The 18,909-nt window shown below is 44.3% G+C and overlaps 2 protein-coding genes across 3 annotated transcripts in view; both read left to right on the top strand.

Annotated features, from left to right (window-relative positions):
- LOC137469792 (epidermal differentiation-specific protein-like) overlaps positions 1-18,909 on the top strand; it is a 64,376-nt gene that overhangs the window by 25,220 nt on the left and 20,247 nt on the right. The window lies entirely within an intron of this gene.
- The window catches only part of LOC137469793 (epidermal differentiation-specific protein-like), a 32,608-nt gene continuing 20,247 nt past the window's right edge, over positions 6,549-18,909 (top strand). The window contains exons 1-2 of one of the 2 annotated variants that reach the window (XM_068182944.1): positions 6,549-6,808; positions 8,280-8,912. In XM_068182944.1, coding sequence (XP_068039045.1) covers positions 8,327-8,857 — 531 coding nt within the window. In that variant the 5' untranslated portion in view covers positions 6,549-6,808; positions 8,280-8,326 and the 3' untranslated portion in view covers positions 8,858-8,912. Of the gene's footprint in view, positions 6,809-8,279; positions 8,913-15,232; positions 15,252-15,772; positions 16,412-18,909 lie in introns of those variants that run through there. The other variant, XM_068182945.1, reaches the window with a different exon arrangement.

Raw genomic sequence — 18,909 nt, 5'->3', positions numbered from 1 at the left:
ACCCGTTTAAGGAATCCTACTGCTACAGTTGTCAAGGCAAGGGGCTTAAGTAGGAAGCGCTGCCCCTTCCTGTTCCATCAGGCACCTGTTTCTTCATGCCTCAACCTCACAGGCTTGTTTTTCTCTTGCTGCTGGAGCAGAAAGTGTTTGGAGAGAATAGTATTTGCTGTGTATTTTCTGAGCTTTATTTTCTCCTGTATCTCCCATCTAGCCCTGTGGCACTGAGACCTACATGCCTGTTCTGAGACAGCTGTAGTGCATGCAAAACAACCTGCTGCTTTTGCTGTCTGAAAGGAAGGGAAATGCTACTTCTGTGTCCTGCTTGCCCACACTGCTGGTTAGCAATGTCTTTTGGTTTTTACTTCTCTCAATCCACTGTCAGATTCTTTGCTTGGTGAAAGAAAACATTAATGCCTATGCTGTGCCTCCCTTGCTGTCTAGCTGTTCTCCCTTCCCCACTTCTCTGCTGTTGCTCTCACCACTGATTTCCTTTGCCTCTTTGGTGCACCACATTCTTCTCTGTTCATATTCCCATTACCATTGCTTGGCTTTCCCTTGTTCTAATCCTCAGATTTCCTTAGTGCTTTTCCTCTCTTAGGTTTCCTAGTTGCCTCAATTTCCCTTGCAATGTCGCTTAACCTCTTGACTTTGTGTTGGTGTCCTTCCCTATCCCACATTTTCCCCTGTCCCTGCAGGTAGGTTGGCTGTTAGCATTTGTTCATTTTCCCTGGAAATTGTTCTCACTTTCTTCCTCCTGTCCCTGTTAAATCATCTCACAACATCTCTGCTCTACCTTTTGCTGAGGCTGAACCTTCACCTAAGCACTAGTCCCTGTTTAGTCTCCCATGGCTGAGTGAAGATTGAGCTGCCTCTCTCCAGGTCCTGTGTGACTGTCCTCTTTAAGAGCTGCCTTTGGAAGTGGGGTGTTGATGCAATGAACACCAGCTGGCTGACTGGATCTGCGTTCTGGTTCCATGCACAGTTTTTGTCTGCACTCTGCAGCCCTGTCTCTGGTGTCCAAACCCTGCTTGTGCTAATGCTCTGTATGCATCATGATCCTAGTTTGCATTTCCAGCCACATCCATGTTTTCTTTTACCAAGACCAGTACAGCAGGGGTTGGTAGCAGGTAGGTACCAAACATTTTGGATTCATGTGAGGAGTGAGGGAAGTTTGCATGTCCCTAATCCAACCCCCTGCTCACAACAGGCCTAACCCTAATGGTAGACTGGAGAATTGAAGGCCTTATAAATGATCGTGCTCTCCAGTTTTTTCACTTTCCCTAATGCACACAATAGTGGCAGGGCCTATCACCAGTGAAAATTTGTAAGAGATCCCAGCATGACCTTTAGCAAATTCTTGGGCTTACAGGACACAAACTAACCTTTCGTAGAGCCATAAGTGAGTGGTCAAAGAGGGTAGTTCAGTACATGTTTTTCCACCCGTGTTTCTTGATATGTTTCTGCTGTATTTCTTCCTTCAGTGTCATATTGATTTGCTGCTTAAGAACCCAAGAAGTCAGAATCTCTTGGTGATGGCTTTACCACCCAGCCAGAAAATGAAAATGTGCTTTCAGGTCCTTACACCTCTAGCCACAGTCCTCCTCATTAGCTTCCATACTTGTCAAGGAAGTGGTTGTGCTGTCATTGTTTATTCTACTTCACCACTGCATTTTCCTCTCTTGAGCTGCTGAGCCTCATTATGATTCTGAGTTTTCTTGAGCTGCAACCCCCTGAGTTCAAGCTTTGGGTCCCAGGCTCTTAGATGTTGTGCCTGTGTGTGCTGAGGTCTTTCTGGTATGGGAGGTGCTCAGACCAGCCCTTCTCCAGGGGAATGCTCTAGAGGTGGTGACCTGATGTGAGTCTTCATGGAAAGAGCATCAGGAAAGCAGATAGTGGCTATTCTGATTTTCTTTAGGAATCTGCTCTTTGAAATAATGCCTGACTCAGAAGTTGCATCAGTTTGTTTGTCTTAGAGCCTTTGGTGAATTGTTTTTCTGCCTGTGACTTGTTGATTTTTAAACCACAGGGTGCCTTTGGTCTTTACGATGTCTTGTGGATGCACACAAGAACTGTGTTTAAATTCCTAATGTATTTTCTTTTGTTTTTTAAGCCTGCTGCCTCTTTCTTTCTGGTCTCCTACTTCAGTTTCTGTAAGATATAGCAAATAAAACAGTCCTACTACAGTCCGTGTGTCCCCAAGGGGAGCCCTTTTCCCTACCTCTGTACCCCACTTCTCTATATTTTCTATTTTTACTGTGTTCTTGCCAGTACTTCCTTCATGCCCTAGCCTGCCTCAGAGCCCTGACCACATATACTGTGCCACTTTCTCTCCTCTGAGTTGGCCCTGCTGCTCGGAAGCCTTTCGGCAGGCAAGGAAGGACTGAAAGCAGCACAGCAGCTCTTCCACCTGCAGCAGCAAAGTGGCACCAGAGACAGACCTGCCACATAGGCCTTTGTGCCATAGCAGGCTCTGCCAGCTTCTCTGTGTCATGGTCCCTTACTTGTGTAGGAAAGTGTTCCTTTGCACCCAGAAGGGAGAAGAGAAACTTTTATGTCACTGCTATGTTGAGTATGGCAAAGCACTGACTAATTTTCTGGTGTTTTTTAGATGCGTAGTTTGAGAAATAGAAAATTTTAAAAATCTGTACCTGTCCATGACTTTTGCAAGAGTTGTAGGTGCAGAGATCCCCTGAAAAATCTGATGCCTGGTGGGTTGGGTTTTTTTCTGAAGTGTTTCCATTGCTCTGTTGCGTTTCTGAAGCAGAAGTGACACCTAGTGTTGAGGGCAGGTCCGTGTCTGTCACACGTGCTTGGATGGGGACACCAAAGGGTTTAGGAGCACAGCTTGCTAATTAGACACGAAATGATGGATGAATTTTCTAAACGTGCAGCTGTAGATGCAAAATGTGGTGCTGGGAAGCTAAAACCTTTTGAGGGTCTGTGATGCCTTCCCTTGGCTTCTCCCCACTGCTGAGCTTGGGTCTTCGTGTTTGTGGAGTCCAGCTTAGGAGCTATTCCATAGAAAACAATTTGTACATTTATTATAAAGCCCAAAAACCAACCCAGCTGGGTTCTATGTTTTGAACTAGCAGTTACTCACAGACAACCTGTTGCCTTTTCCTTCTTCTGGGAAGAGGAGACTTGGGAAAGGAGATAATAATTTGAAAAGGTCTTCACTTTGTTTCCTGACATCTGTGTGTTGTCAAGTGAGACTTATAAGGGTTTTGTCAGTCTGTGTTTGCTGTGCCTCTCTTTCCGGCACAATTTCTTTGGAGCTCGCTCACAGTGTTGTGACTGAATATGCAGCAGTCGTCCAATAGGATTCTGTCATCTCTCTTTTTGCTGAAAAAGTGGTGTTCAGTCTGCTCTCCTGAAGAGTAACAACTGGGAAGTGCAGCAAACAGAGGAAAGCAAAAAAAGAGGAGTTTGTGTGAGATACATGCTAGGCAAAATAAGGGCCTTTTTTCCCCCCCTGAAAGGTTTGGTAGTGAATGCATTTATTAGCATGTAGGCTGTTCACAGTTTAGGGTTCTGTGGTCCAGTGGCATTTTCCTCTGTTGCATTTTTGGGGGCTGTTTTGCTTGAGAAACAGAAGTTGGAGAGTGAAAAGTGGGAAAGAAACTTTATTTTTGTGATGAAGAATTACATTATTGGCACTAACAACTGCTGAGTGAGTAAAACCCCAAAAACCACCCTTTCCAACCACAAAACCTCCTCTAAAATAAAGGAACCAGTGTTCTGTTGCCTTGAGTCCAAAACTATCAGACAAAAATAGCAAACAGAAATTGGGGCAGCTATACTTCATGTGTGATTTTATTGTTTTTTTAATCCTTTTGTTTTAAAGTAAGGAGTAAAAACAGACAAGTACTGAGATACAAACTAAGATATCTGCAGTGATAGAGCAGGGTAGGAGCACAACAGGATCTGGTGGGTGAAGGAGTTTGTTGTTAATTAGATTTTTCTACCATTTTACCTTTTCCAGCACTGTAAGGTGGGTGCATATGTGACATCCACAGCTTTAAGTGATATTGTTTTATCATCTAGTAGTAAATAGTCTCGAAAGAAAGAAAGAAAAAAAAAAAAAAAAAAAAACAAAAACCAGTTTTATGAAAAAGATGAAAATAGTTTAGTCTTTATTCTTCTCTTGCTGGAGTGTTTTTTGTATAACTGCACATTTTCAAAGAATCTGTGTGTCATTGTTCATCTTGCTCCTTTTGGCTTTTCATGTGCTGAGGGCCATAGAGGAAGAGGCGTTTATCCTCCTTCTCTTATCTTTTCACTTTTGTCTGATGCTTTCAGATTTTGAGATACCACCGTTTCTGCAGGAGGGGGATAAGAGGAATTTTGGGAAACATTGTTTCCCATAAATTTGCTCCACCCGAAGTGTTGTGTCCAGCTCTGGGGACCTCAGCACAAATGTCAGGCTATGGACCAGTTGGAATGAGTTCAGAGGAGAGACATGAAGATGATCAGAGGGCTAGAGCACCTATCCTGTGAGGAAAGATTGAGAGAGCTGTGGTTGCTGAGCCTGGAGAAGGCTTTGGAGTGACCTTATTGTGGCCTTCCAGTACCCAAAGGGGCTAAAAGAGAGCTAGAGAGGGATTTTTTGACAAGGGCACATAGTGGGATAACAAGGGGGAATGACTTTGAGGTGAAAGAGGGCAGGTTTAGTTTAGGTATTAGGAACAATTCTTTACTGTGAGGAACAGATTGCCCAGAGCAACTGGGAATTCCCTATCTCTGGAATAGTTCAAGACCGGGTTGGATGGGACTTTGAGCACCTGGTCTAGTGGAAGGTGTCCCTGCCCATGCCAGGGGGGTTGGAATTATCTTTAAGGCTTCTTTCAACCCAAACCATTCTGTGATCCATAAGGAATAAAAGCAAACAAACCCAACCCACAAAGAAAACTCCATAAATATTTCCAATATCAACCCCTCAACCCCACCCTGTGTTGTTCTGCATTGTTCAGTGACTTACTTCCTTGTGCATAAAGCACCATATATGTGAGATTCATGATATTAAAAGCCATTTAGTTTTCAATCCAATAACACTAGGACAGATGGTGAATGACAACCAGGAACTAATTTCTTTTTGTGAACCTGGGAGTATTTGTACAGAGATCCTTTACCACCTTTTTGCAGTAGCACAAAAAATATGGTAAAGGATTCTATCACATAGCATTCCATCTTTTGATTTTCCTCAAAGCCCAAAAAGCCCCACTGTTGGATTTGGTGCTTTGCAGGGAGTACTTGCATGGCTTAGGAGTTCAGTGTTGGCTGAAATGTAAAATTGAGAAATGTAAGCTACTCTGTACCGTAGCTGAGATACACTCAGACTCGGGCTTTGTGATGCCTTCGTGGCTCATACATTTGGTCAAAGGTGCTTTCTGCAGGTGCTGGGAAAGATGGGAATGTTTCGTTCATGATTAATTATGTCATTACACATTATTTGATTTTTTTTCCAGAAACACAAATAATAATTCAATGAGTAAAACATATTAGCAAGCTAAGAAGAATGAATGTTGTTCAATGGCTGTGTAAATCCATCCTATTGTAGGCTGTTTTAGTCCCTCTTTCAAGCATTCCTCACACCGGTGTGCTCATTTTTCCTCCATTCTCTTTACCAGAGAGTGGACACAATGGTTCAGGAGTGGAATGGGGTATTTCCCTTTCCAGCAGAACTGAACTGTAGGCTGAGGTCACTGCAACACATAAAACATGTCTTAAAGGTCTGATTTACCTGTTTAGAAAAGGGACTTCTCATCCAGCTGTTGCTATAAAGTGAGGGCCTGTTTCTCTTCAAAACCCCAAAATTTCAATTTACAAATTTCAATTGCTCTGCTTCCAGCCTCTGCAGAGCAGCAAAACAATGGACCACATGGAAAAACCCCCAAAGCCTCAAGTATTTTTATGCTGGCTTAGTTTTGTGATCTGGCTCAGTTATGGGCTCAGCCAAGCACCAGTGAAAGAGATACAGCATGAGGATTTGGCTGGATCTGGTGTACAGGCTGCTTGTTTTGCAGGGATGAACTACCTCCCTTCCCAGCTCCCGATATTCTCCAGTTACTTCCTACCTGACAGAGCAGGGGTGCCTCAAGTGAACTAATGAAGATCCTATTGCTTTCTCCAGCAGCAGAACAGCTCTCTGACATGCTAGCCAATGAACCTGTCTGAAAACATATTACAGACTGAGCCTGCAATGAGAAAAAAAGAAACAAAAATACTGCCAGTGCAGCTCTGCCAGAGCCTCCTGGCTCTGCTTTAGCAGCTCTGCCTCCCTGCAGCTGCTCAAATGGCTATGTATGAGAAAGAGGAAGAGAATTTAATAAAACCCCACTTAAATGCCCCCTCTGTCAAGTGGACATGTCCCAACAAAACCCTTTGGAAAATTAACACTGTTTATTATATTTGCTTCACAGGTAAAGAAAAATTTGCAACAGGCAGAAAAATTCTACTGCCTGTGTGTCACAAAGTACTGTGATAAATTTTTATTACTGTGATTAATCTGCTTCTGGAGGAGAAGGACAAACAAGAACCAAAGATCTAAGGTTTTATCAAGGGCTTATGCTTCAATAGACTTTTGACCCAAAGCAATAACACAACTGGTTGTAGAAAGATCAAAATTTAAATAAAATAGTTAATGATTTTTGTCCACTTATTGACCATTTTTCAGTTCTGTTGACTGAGGTGTTTCGCAAGACTTCTGTGCAAGCTATAAATACAGGGAGGTGAGATGCCCTTCCCAAACAGCAGCCCTGCACTGGAGGAATTGCCCTCAGCTCTCCCCAGCCCTGCAGCTGGCATCAAGGTAAGAGGCACACTTTGCTCAGGAGAGCTGGAAGGGTTCCTTGGGCAGCTGCTGTGAAATGGAGGGGAAGGGAGGGAGGCTTTAGCGTTGGGCTGAGAGCTGCAGCACAGACTGAGGGTCTGCTGTGTGCGTGTGCAGAGACTGAACCCATCTTTCAGGGCATGAGGAGATGGCTGCTGCAGGAGAAACAAACCCTACCAAGGGACAGGTTGGAAGAGGCCAGTGATACACAATTCTCAGAGGTGAAAATGAAAATATTCTACAAATTTATCTTGGTCATGGGATCTTTATGTTGTATCAGCAAAATTAAATGGGTCATTATTCATACTTTTTCTACAGGTAGAAAGTAAATGTATTTGTGCCTAATCAGTCAGTGGGTCTGAGCTCAGGTCCTCTCAGCTTCCATATATGCTTTTATAACTGAAAAAATACATTTTTTTAAACATATGAAGGTTTTTCCCCCAAAAAAAGTGAAGTTTAATTGATTCAGGTTTTTAAATTTTGATACACATATCTTGCATGTTACCATATTACTATGGCTTTTAATCTTACTGGGGATATCTGTCTTTTCCCATGCCTTCTCAGAATCAGCAAGAGGAATAGCTTTTTTAGTCTCATTTATTTGCCCTGAAATGTAAATCTTTGTTTCAGTAACCATTACATGATTTAGAGAGGGAGCTGTTATCATAACTGATCGCTCATTACTATTCCTGCAGCTGTTACTAATAAACACTCTGGCTTTTTAACTGAACTCGGATGACTGTGGGGAATTAGATATGTGTATTGGTAGTAGTGTTAGGAAAAGACATTTAAAACCTGAAATTTAGTCTGATTTAAAGAGCTGATGCTTACAACTTGATTGCTTCTCAGTGTATGTCAAGAGAAGGAATCTCTTGATTTCAGTAAAATTCCATATAAAAAGAGAAATAAGGTGTTTCAGTGAACTTAAAGTTAATTTCTGCCCTTAAAAGATAGTTTTTTTCCCCCTGATTTTGTGTAAAAAATTCACTTTCTTTTAAAAATTAATTGCATGTCTCACTACTTTTATATTGCATTCTACGTGGCTCATGAAACCTACTCCAAACAATGAGTGCCAGTTTCTAAAATATTTCTCAACTGCAGCATCAATTATCAACAGAAAGATTTATCATGAGTTCTATATTTTATTTTGTTATTATTTAGGGTACACCAATAAGATGTTAAATAAAATGCTCAGGTGTCCCTCACATGTATACATATTAAATGAAACTGGACTGTTGTGGTATACAAATCTCATTTTACTTTTTTCCTCCAAATTGAAATTTCTGTGTCATGTCCTCACCCTTTCACATCTGCTGCTATTTTTATATTCTGCTAAAATTATTTTACATTTCCTTTTTACCTTTTGTCTCCTCTGGTTTCCAACATTTCATGTCTGGTGTGTAAAGTCCTCTTACAAGCATTGCTTGTTTTCTGTTTTAATTTTCTGTAGGCTGCCATCATACAGCAGAAAATCCAAACCCCAGAAGCCCTGCTGAGATGGGAAAAATCATCGTTTATGAGCATGCTAACTTCCAGGGTATGTCCAAAGAATTCCACACCAACATTGCCAACCTAAAAGATGCAGATTGGAATGATTGTATCTCCTCAGTGAGAGTAATCGGTCATCCTTGGGTGGCGTATCAGCATGCAGACTATAAAGGACAGTTACTGGTACTTGAGGAGGGAGATCATGACTTCGTTGGTAAAAAGATGAATGACAGGATCAGCTCTCTGCAGGTGATCACTGAAAATCTGCACAATCCCCAGATCACTCTCTATGAGCATGCTGATTATCAAGGGAAGAGCAGAATCATAAGAGAAGCAACCAACCTGGCCAGGGGACATGACAATGACATCATGTCTTCTCACAAAGTCCAGAGAGGTGTCTGGCTGCTGTGTGAGCACAGCGATGGAAGTGGGTTTCAATACATTGCACGAGAGCACGAGCACCTTCCAAATTACAAGGCAATTAAGTTCAATGACAAGCTTTCCTTCCTGCGTCCCCTTCGCCCTGGCTGTGGCTGTTAGAATGCAAATCCTGCAGCGCTGAGAAAAGATGCAACCCCAGCAAGAAATTTGAGACCTTGTTCTCTGCCTCTGCTTGTGTCATTTTTCCCCAGTGTCACAGGACCACCGGATGTAAGTGCTCTCCTGCCCCACAAATGGCCCCTGCCATTGTCTGTAATCCATTTTGTGTTGGTGCCAATAAAGAATCTTTTGCAATCAGCAGTGGGTTTATTTTATGCAGTGTTTAGTGTAGCTAAACATTTCATTTTCATGGAGAGATGTCTCTGTGTATCCAGAGAATGTTTTGTGCAGTCACTTGCAAATATTCTTCATGGATCTCTCCTGTAGAATTTTATCTCCTTCCAGTTTCACTGTTGTGAAACATTGCGACCAGACTAAAGAGCTTGGTAAGCATTTTGATTATTGCTGTGATGCTGAGGCAACTTTCACCTGTAACCTGCATTTAAATATCCCATGAATTATTGTATCTCAAGGCATTGATCATAGAATCTTGGAATCCTATGAAGTCTGAGGTTGGGAGGTGCCTTGAAGATCATTCTATGGGCACTGCCATGGGCAGTGACACCTTCCACTAGACCAAGTTGCTCAAAGTCCCATCTAACCTGGCCTTGAATACTTCCAGGGAAAGGAAATCCACAACCTCTCTAAACAACCTCTTTCAGTGCCTCATCAACTTCACAGTAAAGAACTTTTTCATAACATCCAACTCTTTTAATTCAAAACCATTCCATCTTCATCCTATTACTAATTGCCCACTCAAAAAACTGCTCCTGCTCTTTCTTATAAGCCCCCTTCAAGAGCTGGAAGGCTGCAATGAGGTCTCCCTGGAGCTTTCTTTTGTCTGAGATGAACAACCCCAGATTTCTCAACCTGTCTTCATAGGAGAGGTGCTCCCACCCCATGACCATCTCCCAGACTGTGCTTTCATGTCTGGGATTGCCCTGACCCAGGTGCAGCACCTTGCACTTGGGCTTGTTGAACTTTGTGAGGTAAGTATGGGATCACTTCTCAAGTTTGTCCAGGTCCCTCTGGATGGAATCCCATCCTTTTGTTGTGTCAGCTGCACCCCTCAGCTTTGTGTCATCTGCAAACTTGCTGAGGGTGTCATTGATAAAGATCTTAAAAAGCACTGGTCCCAGAACTGAGCCCTGATGGACACCAGTCATCACTGGTCTACTTCTGGACATAGAGCCACTGACCACAACTCTCTGGCTGTGTGGCTATTTCCCAAATAGTCCACCTTTCAAACCCATGTATCTCAGTTTGGAGATAAGGATGCCACGTGGGACCATGTCAAAGTTCCTAAGGAAGTCAAGGTATGCGAGTGACATTGGTTGGTTTCCCCTTTTGGATGGCTGCAATCCCTCCATCACAGATGGCAACCAGATTTATCAGGCATAATCTACCCTTAGTATAGCCATGCTGGCTGTCTTGGATCATCATCTTGTTTTGCATGTACCTTAGAATTGCTTCCATAGGGATCTGCTTCATGATCTTCACAGGCATAGAGGCAAGGCTCACTGCTCTGTAGATCCCCAGATCTTCCTTTCTCCCCTTTTTAAAAATAAGATGATATTTCCCTTCTTCCATTCACCAAGGATTTCACCTGAAGGCCATGACTTTTCAAATAGGATGGAGGGTGGCTTGGCAACAACATCAGCCAGTTCCCTTAGGACCCTGGGATGCATGTCATCCAGTCCCCTAGACTTGTGTCTATTCAGCTTCATCAAGTAGTCTCAAACCTGCTCTTCACTTACAGTGGGAGGGGCTTTGCTTCCCCCAGTCACCACCTGCAGTTTCAGTGACTCCAGCGACATGGGAAACCTGACTTCCAGTGAAGACTGAGGCAAGGAACACACTGAGTACCTCAGCCTTCTCCACATCCATTGCCACCAGTTCTTCCTTCTTGTTTACTGGCAGGGAATGGGCATCACACTCTACTTGGCCCTGATTTTCTGCCCAGTGTTCTTGCAAAAGCCCTGGTGTGCCAGTCCACACAGGCAGGCAACAGGCACAACTACAAGCTTGTGGGTGGAACACAGAGAGTAAAGCTATTTCCATTTCCATGGGCTTATGAGCACCCAAACTATACAGGTCAGTTACTCTGGTGATTGAGGAGGGAAAACACAGCATTGTTGGTGAAAGATGAAGGATAGGTTCAGCTCTCTGCAGCTGATTGCTGAAAATCTGCACTATCCGCACAAGAAGCCCAGAGCACGCTGTGCTATCAACTGCTGGGCTTTGTCCCACTTTGAAATAAACACTGCAGGCCGTGCTGACGTGACAGCCACTCGTGCTCCTCTGCTTGGCTCAGGTGGGCAGATGCCACCAGGATAACTCAGAATCCATGTGTTTTGGGGCACCTCTTACTGCTTTGCAGCCAGTTTCAGATTTCCTTGCTCTGTTCACCAAAGTGGGAATTCCAAATTCAATTCCAAGAGCATCTGGCATTCTTCCTATTTTAGAACGTGTTTTATAGTGGCGAGTCAACTGGCAAATGTCACTTTCTGCCCAAAAGAGTTTGTGGAAGAAATGATTTTGGAAGTCTTATTGAAGTGCCTTGGTCATGTCTGAGAGATCCTTTTCAGAATCTCAGCATGATAATGATGTTACATAGGCACTGTTAATAGGAGAGTGATTATTTTGGATGTCTCTAGTTATTTCCTAGTATTCCTAGTATTTCCTAGGAAATACACTTAATGATGTTTCCTTTTTGAAAACCACCATTTCTTAGAGAGGAAAGAAGATATTCTTCTATTTTCTTGGCATATGTAACTGAGAAGTTCCTTACAGCCAGGAGGTCTCTGAAGCAGACATCTCTGAGTTTTCTCTCTGTTTCTCTTAGGCAAAGAAAATATTACCTCCAAAAGCTGCTGTTCCTCTGATTTTAATCAGTGGACATTCCTGTCTGGCTCTGTCTCTCCTGGTCAGAGAGGGGATTTTCTTCACTTTGAGGGTTGTGAGCAGGTGGTATAGTTGCCCTTGGGGTGCAGTGCAGTGCAGACCAGCTGGCAATTTCTACACTGCTCAGATAGCAGTACCCTTGGAATCACCTTCTCTGGTCATTCTCACCCTTGACCCTCATGGTAGATTTTAGGAGGCCTCTCAGGAGGATATATCACCGAGATGGCATTCCCTACTGTACTTCTCACATGAGGTTTATCCCTATAAAAGCACACTGTGCAATACTTTTGCCCAGTAAAGACTAAAGCATTGTCACCTCTGCCTGCCATCCCAGGAATAAACTGTACCTGGAGGTCCCAAGCCTTGCTAAACTACACATGGTATTAAAAAGAGTAAAATGACTGCTTGCAAAATCAACAGTCAGCAAAATCCTTCACAGAGGGGATTATTAACCCACAGTGCAAATGGACATTTGAAGAGAATGCAGCATAAGGAAGGCTTGTAACAAATGATATTCCAAAAGGAGATGTCTAGACAAGAAAGATTAGACACTATGGCTGTGACAGAGAGGTGATACATACACAGACTCAACTTTTCTTGGCTTGATCAGAGCCATCCTCAGAACAGGTTCAGGCGTGTTTGGGTAAACAAGGAATATAAAATGTGGGCTTAAAGTCAGATCTTGTATGCCCAGTAAAAGGTGATGTTACACATTAACCACTTATGTTATTTCTTAATGATGCCTTTGTTTCCCTGTTTCCAGGGGTCTGTCACAGCTCCTTGGATCAGCTTTGTGAATGAGCCACTGTGACTCTTCACCTGCAGGGCAGCTCCATTGCCCAAGCAGCCCTCTGTCAGAGGAGTGGAGGGAAACCAGCAGACAGGATATGCTGCTGCACATGCCTTAATATATGTTTTTTTGCCTAGATGATTCAACATTTACTTGGGGAAACTCAAGCTCTTTTCCAAATACAGAATTCTCTGACTTGCTGTTTGCAAGCTAGAAAGTTTTTACTGTGGCTTTCTTCCCTACTCACTCCATCTGGTACTGGAATTCCCACAGCATGAATTTACAGCATCTTTTAATGTATCCAACACTAAAAAGCCATTGTGGGAAGCAGGGCTGAAGCAACTTATTTTTCCCCCTATGCATCTTCAAATGCATCTTCTCTTTATCCAACAACAGAGCTGCCCCACTTTCAATTCAGTTGCTGATGCTTCCTTTAATTTTTTTCTTGGTTTTCTTTGTCAGAGTATTCCTCCTCCTTATGCTGCTGTGTTTTCTTGGCACTGCCTTATTGACTCTGTGTTAATCAGAGCAACACTACAGCAAAGCTTAAATGAGATTCTCCATCCCTGTAAATCAAATCTCAAAAAATGCAAAGCATGCTGCTGACAAAAGCAGTAATGAGAGACTTTCCTTCAGAGATCTGTAGAGGTCATCAGGAAAATAAATGTGGCATGGTCAAATGTGTGCAGCTGGTTGTTCCTATAAGGAATTCCCTTCCCTGGAGCAAACTTGTTTTTGTCATTTACAATGTCCCAAAGCCCAGTCCACTGAATAGTCTCCCCATCAAATCTATATGTTTCCAATTTAGAAAGAAGGAAGTTGTGGGGCCCATGTCAAAGGCCTTGCAGAAATCCAGGTAGATGACAACTGTAGCCCTTCCCTTTTCCACTGAGGTAGTCACTCCATTGTACAAGGCCAGTAGGTTATTTGAACTGGACCTTCCTTTGCTAAAGCTGTGCTAGCTGTCTCAAATCACTTCCCTGTCTTTCACGTGCCTACAAATACAGAAAGAGATAAGCAGGAAGCAGTCTGAGTTGCTTAACTATTAACACACCTCCTTGCTGAATCACCCTAAGTGAGCAAGTCAATGGTTCAGTGAGTAGGTGAATATTCTGAAAAAAGTTAAGAAATCTTTATAGATCTCTTCTCCCTTGAGGAAGTACCGTCTCTTGGAGCAGTAGTGCTGTGCTGCTGGCACCTAAATGCCTGTGCTGTCATTCACACAGTGAGTACATGATAAACTTTATCAAGATCAATGGAAACCATGAACAAATGGTGACCCCAAGGGTCCATTCTGCCACCAGTGCTGTTAAATATCTTCCTTGATGTCATAGACAGGTCAGGTGCACCCTCAGCAAGTTTGCAGATGACACCAAGCTGAGTTGTGCGTTGTTTTGCTGGAAGGAAGGGACTGAGAACACCAGTGGATGAAAAACTGGACATGACCTGACACTTGCCACCTAGAAAGCCAACTGCATCCTGGGCTGCATAAAGTATAGTTTGCAGGATGAGGGAGATGATTCTTCCCTTCTAATCTGTTGTGGTGAGACTCTACATGGAGTACTGCATGCAGACATGGGGTTTCCTGAACAAGAGAGACACAGCCCTGTTACAGCAGGTCTAGAGGTGGGCCATGAAAATGGTCAGAGGGCTGGAGAACCTCCTACAAAGAAAGGCAGAGATACTTGGAGTTGTTCAGCCTAGAGAAGACAGGGCTTCTGGGAGACCTTATTGCAGCATTTCAAAGTATAAAGGGGCTCATAAGAAAGGCAGAGAAAGAGATTTTTACTGTGATCTTTCAAGCTAAAAGAGCATAGATTTAAGCTAAACATTACGAAGAAATTCTTCACTGTGAGGGTGGTGAAGCACTGGAAAAGGTTCTACAGAGAAGATGTGGGTGCCCCATCCTTGGATCTCCTCCCTTAGTCAGTTTGTAGGCATCATCAGCTTGGATGTGAGTGTTGTGTGATGGAGGGTAAGAAGGCTCTGTGGAGGGATCAGTGGGCTGCGGCTGATAGTATGAAGTTCAACAAGGCCGAGGGCCGAGTCCTGCCCTGTGGTCACAAAAACCCCACACATGGTAGACAGCAGCTGAACGTGAACCAGTTGTGCCCAGGTGGCCAGGAAGGCCCATGGCACCTGGCCTGTATCAGCAATAGTGTGGCCAGCAGGAGCAGGGCAGGGATGTCCTCTTGTATTCTGCACTGGTGAGACCACACCTCGAGTGCTGGGTCCAGTTCTGGGCTCTTCACTGCCAGAAAGACATGGAGGGGCTGGAGTGAGTCCAGAGAAGGGAAATGAGCAGTTGAAGGATCTGGAGCACAGGTCTGATGAGGAGTGGCCAAAGGATCTGGGGTTGTTCCAATTAATATGTTCCAATTACTGTGGTTCAGATGGCCTCTGAAGGAGGACAAACATGAAGCCAAGTTCTAAGGTTACAGGTCACTCACACTTCAGTGGAATTTTGAACCAGAACAATGAGATGTTTGGTTGTAGGCCATCGAAACCAAGATACAATATTTAACGATTTTTGATCCCTGAGCAAGATATTGAGCGTTCCCAGTTCCTTGGAACTGGGTAATTCACTCTTTCACTTCTGTGCACGTATAAATACAGGGAGGTGAGATGCCCTTCCCAAACAGCAGCCCTGCACTGGAGGAATTGCCCTCAGCTCTCCCCAGCCCTGCAGCTGGCATCAAGGTAAGAGGCACACTTTGCTCAGGAGAGCTGGAAGGGTTCCTTGGGCAGCTGCTGTGAAATGCAGGGGAAGGGAAGGAGGCTTTAGCGTTGGGCTGAGAGCTGCAGCACAGACTGAGGGTCTGCTGTGTGCATGTGCAGAGACTGAACCCATCTTTCAGGGCATGAGGAGATGGCTGCTGCAGGAGAAACAAACCTTACCAAGGGACAGGGTGGAGAAGGCCAGTGATACACAATTGTGGGGGGTGAATGTGAGAGTATTTTACAACTTGCTCTGGGGATATCTGTAAACCAACACATATATCTAATTAAAACTGGGTAATTTTATAGCATACCTAATTTTACATTGTCTTCCAAATGAAAATTTCTATGTCATGCCTTCACTCCTTTCCAGCTACTGCTATGTTTATTCTGCTAATAACATTCAACTTTTCCTTTTCTCCACCACACTTCCCATATTTTTGTGTCTGGTGTATAAAGTCTTCTTACAAGCTCTGCTTGTTTTCTGTCTTCCTTTTGTTCAGGCTGACATCCAGTACTTACAGCAAGGAATCTGCACTCCAGAAGTTCTACTGAGATGGGCAAAATCATCATTTATGAGCATGCCAACTTCCAGGGTTTGTCCAGAGAATTCACCACTAACATTTCCAATCTAAAAGATGAAGATTGGAATGATATTGTCTCCTCAGTGAAAGTAATTGGCCAGCCTTGGGTGGCTTATGAGCATGTTGAGTACAAGGGCCGGTTTCTGGTATTTGAGGAGGGAGAATATGACTTTGTTGGGAAAGAGATGAATGACAAGATCAGTTCTCTGCAGCTGATCACCGAAGATCTGCACAATCCCCAGATCACTCTCTACGAACATGTTGATTATCAAGGGAAGAGCAGAATAATAAGAGAAGCAACCAACCTGGCTGCGGGACAGGACAATGACATCATGTCTTCTCACAAAGTCCAGAGAGGTGCCTGGCTGCTGTGTGAGCACAGTGATGGAAGTGGAATTCAATACATTGCACGAGAGCACGAGCACCTTCCAAATTACAAGGCAATTGATTTCAACGACAAGCTTTCCTTCCTTCGTCCCCTTCGCCCTGGCTGTGGCTGTTAGAATGCAAATTCTGCAGCGCTGAGAAAAGATGCAGCCCCGGCAAGAAATTTGAGACCTTGTTCTCTGCCTCTGCTTGTGTCACTTTTCCCCCCAGTGTCACAGGACTACTGAATGTGAGAACTCTCTGCTGTGCTGCACTGCAGATCTGTACTTCTCTATCCTGCCTTGCACTCTTCTCCCCTCCCACAAACGAAAGAATCATCTTGCCTGATCATATGAAAGAGTGTCCAAGCTAGAGAAGGCATGCCAGATGTGTGAAATCTATTGTACCCTCAGCTGGCATTCCAGAGTCCTGGGCTGTGGAATGTAGAAGCATTGCATGTTGTTTCTTTTGCTAAGTGAAACAGGAAGTGTTAGTATAGAACCAGCACCATGTCCTTCGTAGTTTGCTTTGCAATCTCCTTGTGGTACTCTGGCCTCTGCCATTGTCTGTAATCCATTTGGTGTTGGTGCCATTAAAAAATCTTTTGCAATCAGCAGTGGGTCTGTTTCGTGCATCTTTAGAATAGATAAATATTTCTCTTCTGTTGTATTGTGGTTTTATATCTCTGTAACAGTTCTGTAATGGTTTGCCCCTTCACCCCCCATTTTCTCCCAATGGTTCCACCCCGAGCTTTCCCGCCTTTCCCTCAATGCCAATCTCCCTGAAAATGCTCAGTCATTCCCCTGTCCCCTCCCTGGTACCCTGTCCATCACTCGGCTCCCCATCCCACTCTCCCAGAATCTTCCACCTTGGGCATCGAGTGAGTGAATGAGGGCCAGGGGTCCCTCCCTTGAACTTCCCTCATTGGTTTGTGTGTCTGTCTGTCCTTCTGCCTTCCACTCCCCCAGATCCCCCCATTGATGAATGGGTGTCCCTTTCCCCTGGTTATCGCCCCGGTATTTGAGCTGTTGCGAAAGCCTCGAGGGTGCTTTCGGCTGTTGGGACAATGGCATTCGGAGCTTCCAGGAGCTCGGATTAAATCTGAGACTTTTTCCCTGGCCGTGAGTCAACTCCCTCATTACCTTCTCAGACGCCGCCTCTCCTCCATACGAAGCAGACAGCAAAGCGCTCTGTCTTAGCCGCTCCCCGAATCTCCTCAAGACACAGGGGAGTGTCCCCTACTGCTGACCATGCCTCTGCCGGGCAGGCGAAGCCAGGGGGCTTCAGGGCGGGCACGGTGACACTCTTTCATGGTGAGATGTCTCTGTGTATCCAGAGAATGGTCCATGCAGTCACATGCAAACATTTTTCCTGGATGTCTCCTGGAGAATTTTGTCTCCTTCCAGTTTAATTTGTCAGTAACATTGGGGTCAGGTTTGACTCAAAATGTTTTGGTGAGCATGTAGCCTCTTGCTGATCCGGGCCAAACACTCACCTCCAGATCGTACCTAGCTATCACGTGCTTGGTTGTATCTCAAGGGAGTTATTGTAGCAATGACACAGTTTTCTACTGCCCTTAATCACATAATAAACAGAATGTTTTCACTAATTTGAATTCTTTAATCCTAATGGTAAAACCTGTCTTGTTTTCTAAACCTGTAATATCTTGATAAAGAATGAGGAATGACAAGGTATATCAGGAACTGATTAGCCATGAGAAAATTCACCTGGAAGTGTAGAATCTCAGCCCTCCACCACTGCCTAATGACAGCTGCACGCCCTGAGCTGTGCTTTGTGGCAGCCGTCCCAGGGCAGCTCTGCACTGCAGTGTTTATGTCCCTCTGTGCTGCCCTGCAGTTTGCCCAGATTTCCTTGCACTGGTCTCTGGGCTGGTCAGACAGGAGCTGCCCTTGGCCCTTCTGAAGCTCATGAGGTGCACATGGTGCCAGTGCTGAAGCTTGCCAAGGTCCCTGTGCATGGTCTCTGAGGACAGTTCTGTCTGTCTGTGGCTGCCATGGCCAGCTGAAGCTGTGTTACCTGTGCTGAGACTCTCTCTCAGCTCCCTGTGCCTTCCTGCAGTCTCTCTTCTCCTACCCTCACCCACCAACACAGCCGTGGCCACTTTCCCTACATTTCCTGTTCCCTCAGCCCCCTGCAGGAAATATTTTCACAGCAGTACAGTAACAAACCTTCCCGTCCCACACTGCTTTCTCCACCCTGGCTTCATAACCAGCATGGGACAATATCTCCCCATTCTCTATTCTGCCATGAACAGCAGTTTGAAGCAGAATACTCTGGAGGTTCTTTCCAAACTCAATTTTTCTTGGAGTCCATACACTCTGCTTGGAATGTCATAGGCATAGCTACCCCTGCCCCAGAGAGGAGTGCAATCCTACAAAATGGAAAAAGAAAGTTTTAAGGAGGGATATGGAAGGGAGTGTGTCAGAGACTTTACATTTGCTATTGCATAGGTTTCTTTTTCTTCTTTTTTTTTTTTTAATCATAAACAGACTCTAAAAAACGCAGACGGGTCGGGTCCAAAACTCTAGCAAGGGATTCTTTTAAGTTTTTCAGTAATAGGAGGATGAAGTAAAGGTGGAGAAGGACTTTGACCCTTCAGTGGAGGGGATTACATTTGACAACAGAGCAGGTGAGAGCTGCTGGTGAATTGGGAGGGAAGTCTGACGTTG

This window comes from Anomalospiza imberbis, chromosome 2 (assembly GCF_031753505.1).
Source record: "Anomalospiza imberbis isolate Cuckoo-Finch-1a 21T00152 chromosome 2, ASM3175350v1, whole genome shotgun sequence".
NCBI lineage: Eukaryota > Metazoa > Chordata > Aves > Passeriformes > Viduidae > Anomalospiza > Anomalospiza imberbis.
This window is presented reverse-complemented; position numbering and strand designations above follow the sequence as displayed.